Source organism: Xiphias gladius, chromosome 9 (genome assembly GCF_016859285.1).
Source record: "Xiphias gladius isolate SHS-SW01 ecotype Sanya breed wild chromosome 9, ASM1685928v1, whole genome shotgun sequence".
NCBI classification, from domain to species: domain Eukaryota; kingdom Metazoa; phylum Chordata; class Actinopteri; order Istiophoriformes; family Xiphiidae; genus Xiphias; species Xiphias gladius.
Window position 1 is genome coordinate 13031389 of NC_053408.1, and position 13901 is coordinate 13045289.

A 13901-nucleotide genomic window follows, 5' to 3' on the forward strand; every position below is an offset into this window, starting at 1 on the left:
ATAGTTGTTCGGTTAATGAGAGAGATCATGCCTTATTAAGGAAATCGATGATAATTTATACATGTGAACTTCCTCCTCCTGTTTCCCCTTTGGACTCTGTTGGACAATGTTTTCTTTGACACACTAGCATTTTTATTGTGTGCTGCATCATAACATGAGTCCATTAACACCGTCATGACTTGATGTTCTGTTGAAATTGTGCTGAAGATGTTCCCTGTTGCGGTTCCTTTGACCGTACATCTCACCCACGAGGAAGCTATAAATATCACAACCTACCGAGACAGTGCAAAGAACCCAAAATCAAATCTACTGTTCTGTGAAATCAGCCTAACTGAAGAGATGAAAAAGTGATTTTAGATAGAGCCTATTAAAATAATCATTTTATATCATTTATTTTGAGTAGCATTTGAAAGCTTTGCCCGGGTTCATGGATAAAAAAAATGTCATCTTAAATTTACACATCATAAAGGTACACAGGCAGTCCCAAAGATGACAAATAAACAGCAGATCTCAAGTATTTTCCACTAATAAACGTGTAAAGTACGCAAATTTAGTTGACTGACGTACCTTTGACAAGTTGCACACTGTGACAGTTAATAAGGAAGTAACAGGCGGGACAAAGGTCTCTGTGGTCGCACAAGGCCAAAAAGGAGAAGCAGCTATTTACTTAGTCACTTGCCGATATGAGATGGCACCAGAGGTTACGAAGGGAGGACATGGCTAAGAATTAAAAGTCAACACCAATGGAATAAAGTTAATATTGGACTGCATCAGCCCAGGCTTGAAGAAATTCTTTGCCAGCCTTAAGTGTTGATTCTGTCAACACACCAGAGGGAGTACTTAAAATAGAAGCGTGAAGTTCATCTTTGGACATCAAATGGATTTAACAAGTTCATAGCATGTGTGAAGCTTAATAAACCATAACAATGATGAAGCCTTTATCTTTCAAAATCACCTCAGACCGCTTGCCGCTGTGTGTCTTTCTCAGTCTTCTCTGGGTAAGTTTTCTTTTTATTTTGAACATTGATAATGATCAGATACCTTGAAGCGTACCCTGATTCAAAAGCAGGATACCCTCAACAAAAGGAAACCATGCAGTCAAAACCACAGTGAAGGTTCAATGCATTGTATGCATCATGACAAAGCTTAGATGTGGAATTACATTGTCTGAAGTGTCAAGATGTACAGAAAACAAAAAAAGAATATTGCAGAACATAAGAATGATGGACTTTTTCAGATGGTGAAATATAGGTTAATTCTTCTCGGCTGCAGTGATCTTTTCTCACTCACTTCCTCAGAGAAACAAAAGTAGAAATGAGGAAATAAGTCAATGTAAAACATGAGGGGAGCTGTATCTCAAACATTTATTGTTATACACTATTTTAGACAAGGTGATATAGCCGGATACAGTTTTGTATTATAGTCTGTTATGCATTTATTGGAAGATATGGAATTTTAAAAGTTATACAATGATGAATGAAAAAATTTTAAAGTAATTATTGTACACAAATATCTGTATTTAATGTGTGTGATTTGCTTATATTTAAAACAGGCAGGGTCAAATCAGCTCTTTTATTTGCATATTTTAGGTGTTGTTATATTCATAGATTTGGAATTTGAAGTACATAATGCAAAACATAATTCCGGACCATAATTTGCATTTGGCACGCTATGACACTTCCCCAACGTTTCGGCACTGTGTCATTTGCTTGTCTCAAAAAGTTTTGCTGACCGGTTTGTGATGTAAGATTTTGTTCCTATATGGGAAACTGTTGACCAAAAATTGGATTACAGTAGAACATGTCTAAACAGTAGTGTTTTGTTTTTGAACACTCGGATATAAATACAAGAAAAAAAAAAAATCAGAAATTACATTCACTTAGAGACTACATTAGAGTTCTGTGCAGAATCCGTAGTCCGTAGATGAACACCTCTGACTTTTGTACAGTATAAAAATAAACTGATATTTTCTGGGCTTGGGTCATTCTCTCTGTGCCTCAATGAATCTTACTCTGTTTTTAGGGTGTCACTGACTCCAATACATCATCAGCACCAAACACAACGTTGACAGCAACAGTGACAAATGCAACAGAAGCAGAAACGACAACCACAGTGTTAACCACTCCAATGACAAGCCCTTCCACCACAAAACTACGTATGAGCTAATGTCCTTTATCTTTGATTTGTGACATGTATGTATTTTCTTGTATCACAGTAGTGCAGACTTGTGTGAATGCCATTGATCATTAATGATGATTATTGGTGATGAGGTAAGAGCCTCACACTAAACACCTTGCAATGTCATTAAAATCATATCAATATATATCAATTTTTAAAAATGAAAATTTCATATAATTTCTGCTCAGTGTCTCTTTACAGCCTAGCTCCTCAAAATCCAAAATACAACAAGCTAGAATACTGGATCTGAATTAATTTCTTTTTCATTATTTAGAAAAAAAAACTACACAAAAAACAGCATATTATTTTGAACATTAAATTTCATTATATATTCTTCTTCCTTACTCTTTAATCCCTAGCTCCTCGTAATGCGGAAGACTTTAAATCAGTGGGACAAAGTGAGACTAGTATAACTCTGCAGTGGAAGAAAGTGAACGGCATCCTCAACTACACACTTGTGTACAGTGAGGGAGAAATAAATGTCACTGCATCGGCGGAACATGAACAAGTGACACACACCATTTCAGATCTCACAAGTGGGACTAAATACGGTTTTAGTCTCTTCACTGTGTTTGAAAATGTCAGAAGCAGCGGAATAAACGTCACTGCATTTACAGGTAAGAGAATGTTCCTTTCTTATAGCCATAAATCAAGAGTCAGGACAGAGCTCTGTAACAACATCTAATTCAAAGTTTCTTAGTAACAGAGGGGTGTTTCTCACTTAATACTTGCTTAAAAGACTACTCAAAAGCCATTATTGTGGCAAAATCAATCAGCTCCTTTTCTCTCATGAAACTCTTAACTCTTTGTCTTTTTAGCTCCTGAAAACGTTTGGGACGTGAAGGTGTTGACACAATTTGAGAGCAGTATAACTCTGAAGTGGAACAAGGTTAACAACATCTCAACATATATCCTACAATATCACGTCAGTGGTAGTACAATAGAGAAGAAAATCAATGCATCTCATCAAGAGGCATCCGTTACACATGTGGTAGCTTCGCTTACTGCTGGGACAAAATATAATTTCAATCTCATCACTGTGTTTGAGGGACTCAACAGCACTGGATACACATTTGAAGCTGTGACAGGTAGGTGAGGATTAAGGATTTCTTTTATCATATTATTTTAACAATTGGTCCTGTTTGTCAGAGGATCAAGATGAAACGTGGAACATCGTTTTTAAAAATAACATTTCATGTAGTTTCTGCTCAGTGTCTTTTTACATCCTAGCTACTCAAAATCCTTGATACAACAACATAGAGTACTTGAACTGAATGAATTTTTTTCATAACTTGGAAAAAAGAAAGTACATAAAACACATTTTTTAACATCAAATTTTATTATAACTTCTTCTCCATGTCTCTTTATATCATAGCTCCTCGTAATGCGGAAGACTTTAAATCAGTGGGACAAAGTGAGACTAGTATAACTCTGCAGTGGAAGAAAGTGAACGGCATCCTCAACTACACACTTGTGTACGGTGAGGGAGAAATAAATGTCACTGCATCAGCAGAACATGAACAAGTGACACACACAATTTCAGATCTCACAAGTGGGACTAAATACGATTTCAGTCTCTTCACTGTGTTTGAATACGTCAGAAGCAGCGGAGTAAACGTCACTGCAGTCACTGGTAAGATGTTTTTCCTCTGAAATAGGCTTGCAACTTGAACCACAATAGGGCTCTGTGACAAAATATAATTGAAAGTTTCTTATTAACTGTTGGGAATTGCTCAATTAATATCTTTGACTCTGATAAAATAATTGGATTGAATAAAACTTTTTATCTGTTAAAAAAAAATATAAGAAGACAACATTTTGTTGGTGATATCCTGTCATTTTTTAAAACCAGATTTTGTTCACAGTCCATTCTCCGTGTCTCTTTATATCCTAGCTCCTCGTAATGCAGAAGGGTTTAAATCAGTGGGACAAAGTGAGACTAGTATAACTCTGCAGTGGAAGAAAGTGAACGGCATCCTCAACTACACACTTGTGTACAGTGAGGGAGAAATAAATGTCACTGCATCAGCGGAACATGAACAAGTGACACACACCATTTCAGATCTCACAAGTGGGACTAAATACAGTTTCAGTCTCTTCACTGTGTTTGAAAACGTCAGAAGCAGCGGAGTAAACGTCACTGCATTTACAGGTAAGAGAATGTTCCTTTCTTATAGCCATAAAACAAGAGTCAGGACAGAGCTCTGTAACAACATCTAATTCAAAGTTTCTTAGTAACAGAGGGGTGTTTCTCACTGAATACTTGCTTAAAAGACTACTCAAAAGCCATTATTGTGGCAAAATCAATCAGCTGCTTTTCTCTCATGAAACTCTTAACTCTTTGTCTTTTTAGCTCTTGAAAACGTTTGGTACGTGAAGGTGTTGACACAATTTGAGAGCAGTATAACTCTGAAGTGGGACAAGGTTAACAACATCTCAACATATATCCTACAATATCACGTCAGTGGTAGTACAATAGAGAAGAAAATCAATGCATCTCATCAAGAGGCATCCGTTACACATGTGGTAGCTTCGCTTACTGCTGGGACAAAATATAATTTCAATCTCATCACTGTGTTTGAGGGACTCAACAGCACTGGATACACATTTGAAGCTGTGACAGGTAGGTGAGGATTAAGGATTTGTTTTGCTGGCAAATTCTAGATAAATTGTCATATTTAAATGTACATATAATTGTCATATCATTATTATTATTATTATATTATCATATTATTTTAACAATTGGTCCTGTTTGTCTGAGGATCAAGATGAAACGTGGAACATCGTTTTTAAAAATAACATTTCATGTAGTTTCTGCTCAGTGTCTTTTTACATCCTAGCTACTCAAAATCCTTGATACAACAACATAGAGTACTTGAACTGAATGAATTTTTTTCATAACTTGGAAAAAGAAAGTACATAAAACACATTTTTTAACATCAAATTTTATTGTAACTTCTTCTCCATGTCTCTTTATATCATAGCTCCTCGTAATGCGGAAGACTTTAAATCAGTGGGACAAAGTGGGACCAGTATAACTCTGCAGTGGAAGAAAGTGAACGGCATCCTCAACTACACACTTGTGTACAGTGAGGGAGAAATAAATGTCACTGCATCAGCAGAACATGAACAAGTGACACACACAATTTCAGATCTCACAAGTGGGACTAAATACGATTTCAGTCTCTTCACTGTGTTTGAATACGTCAGAAGCAGCGGAGTAAACGTCACTGCAGTCACTGGTAAGATGTTTTTCCTCTGAAATAGGCTTGCAACTTGAACCACAATAGGGCTCTGTGACAAAATATAATTGAAAGTGACTTATTAACTGTTGGGAATTGCTCAATTAATATCTTTGACTCTGATAAAATAATTGGATTGAATAAAACTTTTTATCTGTTAAAAAAAAATATAAGAAGACAACATTTTGTTGGTGATATCCTGTCATTTTTTAAAACCAGATTTTGTTTACAGTCCATTCTCCGTGTCTCTTTATATCCTAGCTCCTCGTAATGCAGAAGGGTTTAAATCAGTGGGACAAAGTGAGACTAGTATAACTCTGCAGTGGAAGAAAGTGAACGGCATCCTCAACTACACACTTGTGTACAGTGAGGGAGAAATAAATGTCACTGCATCAGCGGAACATGAACAAGTGACACACACCATTTCAGATCTCACAAGTGGGACTAAATACGGTTTCAGTCTCTTCACTGTGTTTGAAAACGTCAGAAGCAGCGGAGTAAACGTCACTGCATTTACAGGTAAGAGAATGTTCCTTTCTTATAGCCATAAAACAAGAGTCAGGACAGAGCTCTGTAACAACATCTAATTCAAAGTTTCTTAGTAACAGAGGGGTGTTTCTCACTTAATACTTGCTTAAAAGACTACTCAAAAGCCATTATTGTGGCAAAATCAATCAGCTCCTTTTCTCTCATGAAACTCTTAACTCTTTGTCTTTTTAGCTCTTGAAAACGTTTGGTACGTGAAGGTGTTGACACAATTTGAGAGCAGTATAACTCTGAAGTGGGACAAGGTTAACAACATCTCAACATATATCCTACAATATCACGTCAGTGGTAGTACAATAGAGAAGAAAATCAATGCATCTCATCAAGAGGCATCCGTAACACATGTGGTAGCTTCGCTTACTGCTGGGACAAAATATAATTTCAATCTCATCACTGTGTTTGAGGGACTCAACAGCACTGGATACACATTTGAAGCTGTGACAGGTAGGTGAGGATTAAGGATTTGTTTTGCTGGTGATATGCAAATTCTAGATAAATTGTCATATTTAAATGTACATATAATTGTCATATCATTATTATTATTATTATTATTATTATTATATTATCATATTATTTTAACAATTGGTCCTGTTTGTCAGAGGATCAAGATGAAACGTGGAACATCGTTTTTAAAAATAACATTTCATGTAGTTTCTGCTCAGTGTCTTTTTACATCCTAGCTACTCAAAAATCCTTGATACAACAACATAGAGTACTTGAACTGAATGAATTTTTTTCATAACTTGGAAAAAGAAAGTACATAAAACACATTTTTTAACATCAAATTTTATTATAACTTCTTCTCCATGTCTCTTTATATCATAGCTCCTCGTGTCACGGAAGACTTTAAATCAGTGGGACAAAGTGGGACCAGTATAACTCTGCAGTGGAAGAAAGTGAACGGCATCCTCAACTACACACTTGTGTACAGTGAGGGAGAAATAAATGTCACTGCATCAGCAGAACATGAACAAGTGACACACACAATTTCAGATCTCACAAGTGGGACTAAATACGATTTCAGTCTCTTCACTGTGTTTGAATACGTCAGAAGCAGCGGAGTAAACGTCACTGCAGTCACTGGTAAGATGTTTTTCCTCTGAAATAGGCTTGCAACTTGAACCACAATAGGGCTCTGTGACAAAATATAATTTAAAGTTACTTGATATGACAGTTTTTGAGAAAATATCAGAATAAAAAGGAAACTTGAAAGAAGTGACATAAAATTATGCTTTAAACATGCCGTCATTTCAGAAAAATCAGTCTCACAGTTTTTTCTTTGCTACTCCCACAACTGTGTGTCCTCTCTCTCTCAGCTCCTGAAAATGTTGAGAGTGTGACTGTGTTGTCCCAAAATGTGAGTAGTATAACTCTGATGTGGAACAAGGTTAACAACTTCTCAACTTACATCCTGCAATATGATAACAATAACAGTCCCATTACGGGAAAGAACAATGCGTCTCATCAAGAGGCATCTGTTACACATGTGGTACATTCGCTTACTGCTGGGACAAAATATAATTTCAGTCTCATCACTGTGTATGGGGGACTCAACAGCACTGGATACACATTTGAAGCTGTGACAGGTACGTGATATCTGATTGTTCATTCACTTTGATAATTTTGTGTGTATATGTGTGTGTGTGTATATGTGTGTGTGTAAGTCACAGTGCAACTGTTATGTTTTGTGAGGAGTAAAAGCTTTCTTTCTTTTCATCAGTTCCACCAACGGTGTCTTCGGTCAATGTGACTGAACGCTCTGCGACCAGCATAACTCTGAAGTGGTACAATGTGGATAAAGACTGGAGCTACTTGCTTCAGATTGATGGCATTACCGTGACAGTTACCACAGATGTATTCCCAAATGTAGTGTCACATTCAGTCACGTCTCTCAGGCCTGGGAGAGAGTATCGATACAGTGTGATCACAGTGTTCTCTGGACTCAACAGCACTGCCTATGAAAGCTTCACAGTAACAGGTATATACAGGCCCTCTGTCTGACAAACTGACAAACCGTCCTCAATAGATATTTCTCAATATGAATGATTTTGATCCACGTGTACATTTACAAAGAGCCTACGAGTCCTGGTTCTGTGAAGTTCAAGTTAGCAAATGACTGAATTATGCGCAAACTTTAACAGACGACGGCTTCTGTCTGCATTTATTTTCTCATTCATTTCAGCCATAGACTGCACCAGTGTAGCCTGGCATGTTACTAACTCATCGATCCAAGGGATGGTTGAAGGCCTATTCTCGAATGCAACTGCCACTAATAAAGAAACTCATGTCAGTCCTGGAGGCAGCAATGTGTCATTCACTGGCCTTTACCCTGGCGCAACCTATGAGGTGTCTCTTGTGTACGAAAGACATTCTACACGCTTTGAGCAATGTCGCCAAAATCTAACAATCCGTGAGTACAAATCTGTCTTAACACATTGACTTAATGGTTGTCTGCATTTCCAACAGAAATGATGTGAAGTAGTAGGATGATATTTCTCAATCTATGCTTTAAGATTAAGGATGAATAATAATTCTAGAGGAAAAACTTTACAGTACTCTGCAGAAACACTGAATCCCTTTTATTGACATACCACAAGTTGATAGTGCTATTTTAAATGGTTCCGCATGATTATACGGGCTGCAACTAATGATTATCATAAAATAGTTTTTTTTATTTTTTTATTAATAGATTAATCACTTCATAAAAAGTGAAAAAATGGGGAAATGCAACACAATGAGTAGCCTTCAAAGATTTCAGAATGGCATCTGCAGATTTCTAATTTTTTCCAACCAGCAGTCAAAGAGCCAAAAAGGTTCAATGTACCCAACATATAAAACTTATATGTAGTACTTTGGTAAAGCTGTAATGATAGTTTTTGAATAATTTTACTATGGATTGACTAATCATTTTAAACGAATGATTGTTTCAAAATGATACATCACATCATCGTGTTATGCTGGACTATTTCTTTTTGATCGGAATAGAAAGCAAATACATTTTTTTGCCATGGAGGGCAGATGTCTATAGTTTAAAAATACACGTCATATTTTTACACTGTGTTGTTACCGGTATGTGTTGTTGTTTGTGATTGTAAAGGCAGGTTGTCACTTCTTTCACTCAGTTCCTCCAAATTTAATTGCTCACTGTGAGTACCGGGAAGCTGGCTATTCTATCTTTATTGCCTGGAATAAACCAGACGGTGTGTGGACTGCAGTGGAGGTGAACGTGACCGGGAAAACTCACCATGTAACTGAAAAGGGGAAACAGCATACTGAAATATCAGGATTCCTACCTGCCAAAACATATGAAGTGTCTGTCACTTCACTATCTGGGACTCTAAGGAGTTATGAACCATTTGTTTTTCTGTGTTCGACTGATCCAAGGGGTGAGTCAAAGTGAATATATTACTCTATGGAAATACTATTTCAGTGTATTTCCTGATGTAAAGTTTTAACAATATGTTCTCACTTTTTCCTAATCATTGTGCTTTTTTGCAATGGCTATATGACTTGCTTGTTTTTTGATTTAGGTTCTTTGAAATATTATCTTTTTTCTGACAAAATCGCCTATTGTGGTAAAATAACGACAATTTGACCGTGATGCAAGTAGGGACTTCTCTGCGATGTTGAATAGCTACTGTATGTTTCGAAGCATTTAATCCACATTTTACTCCCTGTAGGGGTCATTGCAGGATCAGTACTTGCTGGGCTGCTTTTTGGTGCCCTGGTCTGTCTGGCTGTCTTCGTTTTGTTTATAAGACCAGATTTAATCAGGTTGGTGCTAATCCAGTGACAACACTACAGTTATATCATCTCCCTGAAATTTACACTGTCTGACTCAGTCGGTGAAACTCTTTGCTTCTTCCCCACAACAGAAAAAAGCCATTCATTCATGGATCCAAACTATATAATGAAAGGTCAAAGTAAGTAAATTTTTCATCATATTGGTAACACCACTGTCAGTCTCCTTCAATGTAATGAAAGGACTTAATTTGATCTTGTGTGATGAGGTACACTTGGGATAGAATCAGTAGTTTACATCATATGAAAACTAGAATAATGCGCACAGTAGAGTGCAGACCACTGCCAAGGCCGATGGCAAACAACATACATCAGACCTCAGAGGAAAAAATTGCAATTCATAGTAAATGATCCAGATCTGCCCCAAAATTGAAAGAGTTCTTCCCCGGCCCATGCCCCGTCCCTCCACCAAGTTCGCTGCAAATCGGTGCAGTAGTTTTTGTGCAATCCTACTGACAAACAAAGAGACATGGGTGATCACATAACCTCCTTGGCGGAGGTAAAAATATACTCTAAGATTAATGTCAGTCTTTATTTGGTAAAATGTATGCATGTCAGTTGTCTTAAATATCATTAAGTATACAATGTGCAGTTTATTTTACTATTGTTTTTTTTTTTTTTTTTAGATCTGTTTCTTTAGCAAAGTTTCCAGACCACTTCTCCGAGTTAAGTGTGGATGACAACAGAGGTTTTAGCCAAGAATATGAGGTGCATACAAAATGAATTACATTTTGTTCTTCCTCTTCCTTTTCTTCCTGTTTTTGAATAGGATTGTAAAAATGTGTCTCTGTACTGTTGTTGTGGTACTGTTGAATTTGTTTTCCATGGATCTTTGTCTCAATCACATGCCGTGTCATCTGCCAACTTCATGCAGCACCTTGCTCCCATTGGCACAGAGCAGACACGAAAAGCAGCTCTTTTACCTGAGAACAAAGCGAAGAATCGTTTCAACAATGTCCTGCCATGTAAGCCTGACTGCTGGACCATGCTGTCACAAGCAATAGAGATTCGTGAAATGGTCCAGATCCACCTACTCATTCTAGCTGTGGCTGTTTTAAGCAGTGTTTACTTTGTTGTGAAATATTGCAGTTAAACCATCTTCTGTTGCTTAATCCTAGATGACTGGTGTCGAGTGAAGCTAAATACATCAAATCTCAATGGGACCTCTGACTACATTAATGCCAGTTATATGCCAGTAGGTATTACTTGATGACTGACAATCATTTAATAAAGCTCATTCTGTAATTATAGTGCACCACTATATAGTAAGCTCATAGAAAATCTTATAGAAAACCTTAACTCAAACTCAAAAGAAATCCTTTTGTAAGGTTTGTTAAGCTTGAACCAATCACTATTTGGAGTGAAGCTGTGACAGTTCCAAGTAAAAAGTTGCTAAAACATCTGCACATGCACATTGATTTGAATTCTAGCGACTTATGCTGACTTTATCTGAGTTCAAGAGCATAAAATGGTGTTTTATTTCATTCGGAGCAGTGTAGGACATATAGAATCTAGAGAAGTGTACATATTAACCTGTGACAATCGCTTCTCAGGGCTACAACAGCAACAGAGAGTACATCGCAACTCAGGGTCCTCTGCCCTCCACAGTCAACGATTTCTGGAGGATGATTTGGGAACAGAGAGTGAAAGGCATCGTCATGGTAACCAACTGCACTGAGGGAGGACGGGTAAGTGTTCAGGAAGATCTGATATAATATTAAATTGCAGGATTTTAAGGGAAGTGCTAACCTAAACTTTTATGAGCTGTTGTGAATCATTTGCTCTTATAGCTAATGTGGTGTCAAACGGTGACGATTTATGTGTCTTGACTGTGAGCACAATTATTTTTATGTCAAAGGTGGTTTTTGCAGGTTTTTCGGTCACCACAAAGAATTGACACAGATCTAAGGCTGTTGTTCATTACCACTTTTTGGTCTATTGCTACATTAAAAAAACTTCAAGAATCTAATTCTGTTTTTTTTTTGTTTTTTTTTATATGTTTCCTTTGACTAGATCAAGTGTGAACGATACTGGCCTGCAGACAGCAGGCCTTGCCATTACGGAGAGCTCTTGGTCACCATCAGATCTGACCAAAATGAGCCCAACTGGAATTTGAGGAAATTTAGTGTGAAACATGTACGGAACATCTCTAAAATTTTTATGGTGTAACTAAATAGTTTGGTTGTTAGCATTTCTCCGACTTGTGAAGCAAAACAAAGAAAGAAAATTGTGACTACACTGTGTCTACACTGAACTGAGTCAGGACACAAATAAGCATTTAAGGAAAAATATCAAATGTATGTTGCTGTTAATGACATAAGAGAGGCATGTTTGAATTTCCACACATTTGCTTTCAAAGAAGAAAATGCTTGTTGTGTATGATGACAACTTAAAAGTATGAAGTATCATTTACCAGCCTCTATATTGGTTCAAGACATAGACCTGCAGTATTTAAATTCCTCTATGTGATTCTTCTTGACAGAAAAACACCTCAGAAGAGCGCACAGTGAAACATTTCCACTTCACAGCCTGGCCTGACCACGGAGTCCCACAGAGCACCGAAGTCCTGATCCAGTTCAGAGGAATGGTGAGGTGGCACATAGAGAGAGAGGGGGCTGGAGCACCAACTGTGGTTCACTGCAGGTACAGAATAAATTCTTCTTTTAAGTCTGGAGAGTAAACCTATGCCATTTGTTGGGCACTTTTATATATGACAATCACTCAAGGGTAACAAAGGTCAAACACAGGTGCCCAGAACTTGGGTCAACATCAGTAGGTTACTTCAAATGTATCTTAATATATATACAGTATCCATATACATTTTACATGAAATACCAGCTTTTATAGCCTTTTCTGGCTTAGATTGCATATTAGTTGTGAGTACAAAGGTCCTCGGGAGGGAAAGGCTTCAGGGTCAGTAGTGGTTGAGTTCTACACCAAATTAAACATCCACTTTGAAACCATCAGGGCTACTGCATGATGACCGTTATACCTGGGCACTAACCGCTTATCTTTTGCTGCGTTGTCTCTTTCTCTCAGTGCCGGAGTGGGCAGGACAGGAACGATCATTGCCCTGGATGTGCTGCTTCAGCAGCTTGACAAAAAAAGAGCAGTGGGCATCAATGCTTTTGTGCACAAGATGAGACTGAGTCGACCATACATGGTGCAGACAGAGGTAAAACTAATTGTTTTAAGTTGCTTCAGGCTGAGCTATCACTTCCTTAGTGAGGTACCCATTTATTTCGTTGAGAGACACGGCCGGGGATGTGGTGCAAGCATTCATTCCAAAGCATATGTGAGCTTTGCTTAAATTTCCGTGTAGTTGCTCATTTGCATCCTGTGATTGTTTTTCACAAGTCCTTGTATCAAGGTCTCAGTCATTTTGAGGCTAAAAAAATATTTCAATCATATGAAACTTCAGCATAAAGTCCGTAGGATGTGGCGTTAGGGCTGTGAGTTGCGATGTTTCTATTTAAGGGCCACACCTCAAGTGGAAAAATGCCACCGTTCTCGCAGCAATTTTGCATGTGAGGAAGTGTCAGCCAGAATAGCGTGTACATAAAGTAACTACTCTATGTACGAAAGAGTGCTTATCAAATGACCAGCAACTTTGGTTTATTGCTTTTCAGTCCCAGTATGTTTTCCTGCACCAATGCATCATGGACTGTCTGCAGCCACGTGAGAAGACTGAAGAGAGCATATATGAGAATGGAGATGTGATATACGCCAATGCCACTGCACTCCAAGAGTTTCGTTAACACAAGACAAATGCCTAACCTCAAAAAGAATGTCAGCCCTGCAGTCAGTCTTTTATGCACTTAATCAAAATGTTATTCTAAAGTCAACATACTGTCTTTTTTTATAAACTGTAAATATGAAAAAGATTTATGATTTATATATTTACTGGATATGCATAGCACGAATTAGGTTTAATTTAACTTTTAAATTGTGTTCCTCTTATGTGCCAAATATGTATTATTTTTTTATTGTTAGTATTATTATTATTGTATGATTGAACAACACTCCAGATGACCACAGAATGTTTTCCAAATTACATTTATTAACAATAATGTAGGAAGAAATGAATGACTGTCTATTTGTATAATAAATAAAAAATATTTGGTATTAACAAAA

General features: G+C 37.3%; 1 protein-coding gene across 1 annotated transcript; it reads left to right on the forward strand.

The window, feature by feature from the left end:
* Nucleotides 1–689: 689 nt before the first annotated feature.
* On the forward strand, nt 690–13760 carry LOC120794376 (receptor-type tyrosine-protein phosphatase H-like). The gene is made up of 23 exons (XM_040135406.1): nt 690–998; nt 2023–2155; nt 2538–2795; nt 2997–3266; nt 3554–3811; nt 4073–4330; nt 4532–4801; nt 5163–5420; nt 5682–5939; nt 7283–7552; nt 7687–7944; nt 8149–8376; nt 9089–9352; nt 9647–9740; nt 9842–9889; nt 10394–10475; nt 10642–10732; nt 10886–10962; nt 11321–11455; nt 11781–11903; nt 12250–12410; nt 12807–12942; nt 13397–13760. Exons 1-23 carry the CDS (start codon nt 927–929, stop codon nt 13523–13525), a joined length of 4131 nt encoding a protein of 1376 aa, XP_039991340.1. The 5' UTR covers nt 690–926; the 3' UTR covers nt 13526–13760.
* Nucleotides 13761–13901: the final 141 nt, after the last annotated feature.

Bases quoted from the DNA above. Each gene is read 5' to 3' on its own strand.
- LOC120794376 (XM_040135406.1), top strand. From the start codon at position 927: ATGATGAAGCCTTTATCTTTCAAAATCACCTCAGACCGCTTGCCGCTG. The intron at 5,940-7,282 runs GTAAGAGAATGT...TCTCTCTCTCAG, and splicing joins AAACGTCACTGCATTTACAG to CTCCTGAAAATGTTGAGAGT. The intron at 10,476-10,641 runs GTGCATACAAAA...AACTTCATGCAG, and splicing joins GTTTTAGCCAAGAATATGAG to CACCTTGCTCCCATTGGCAC.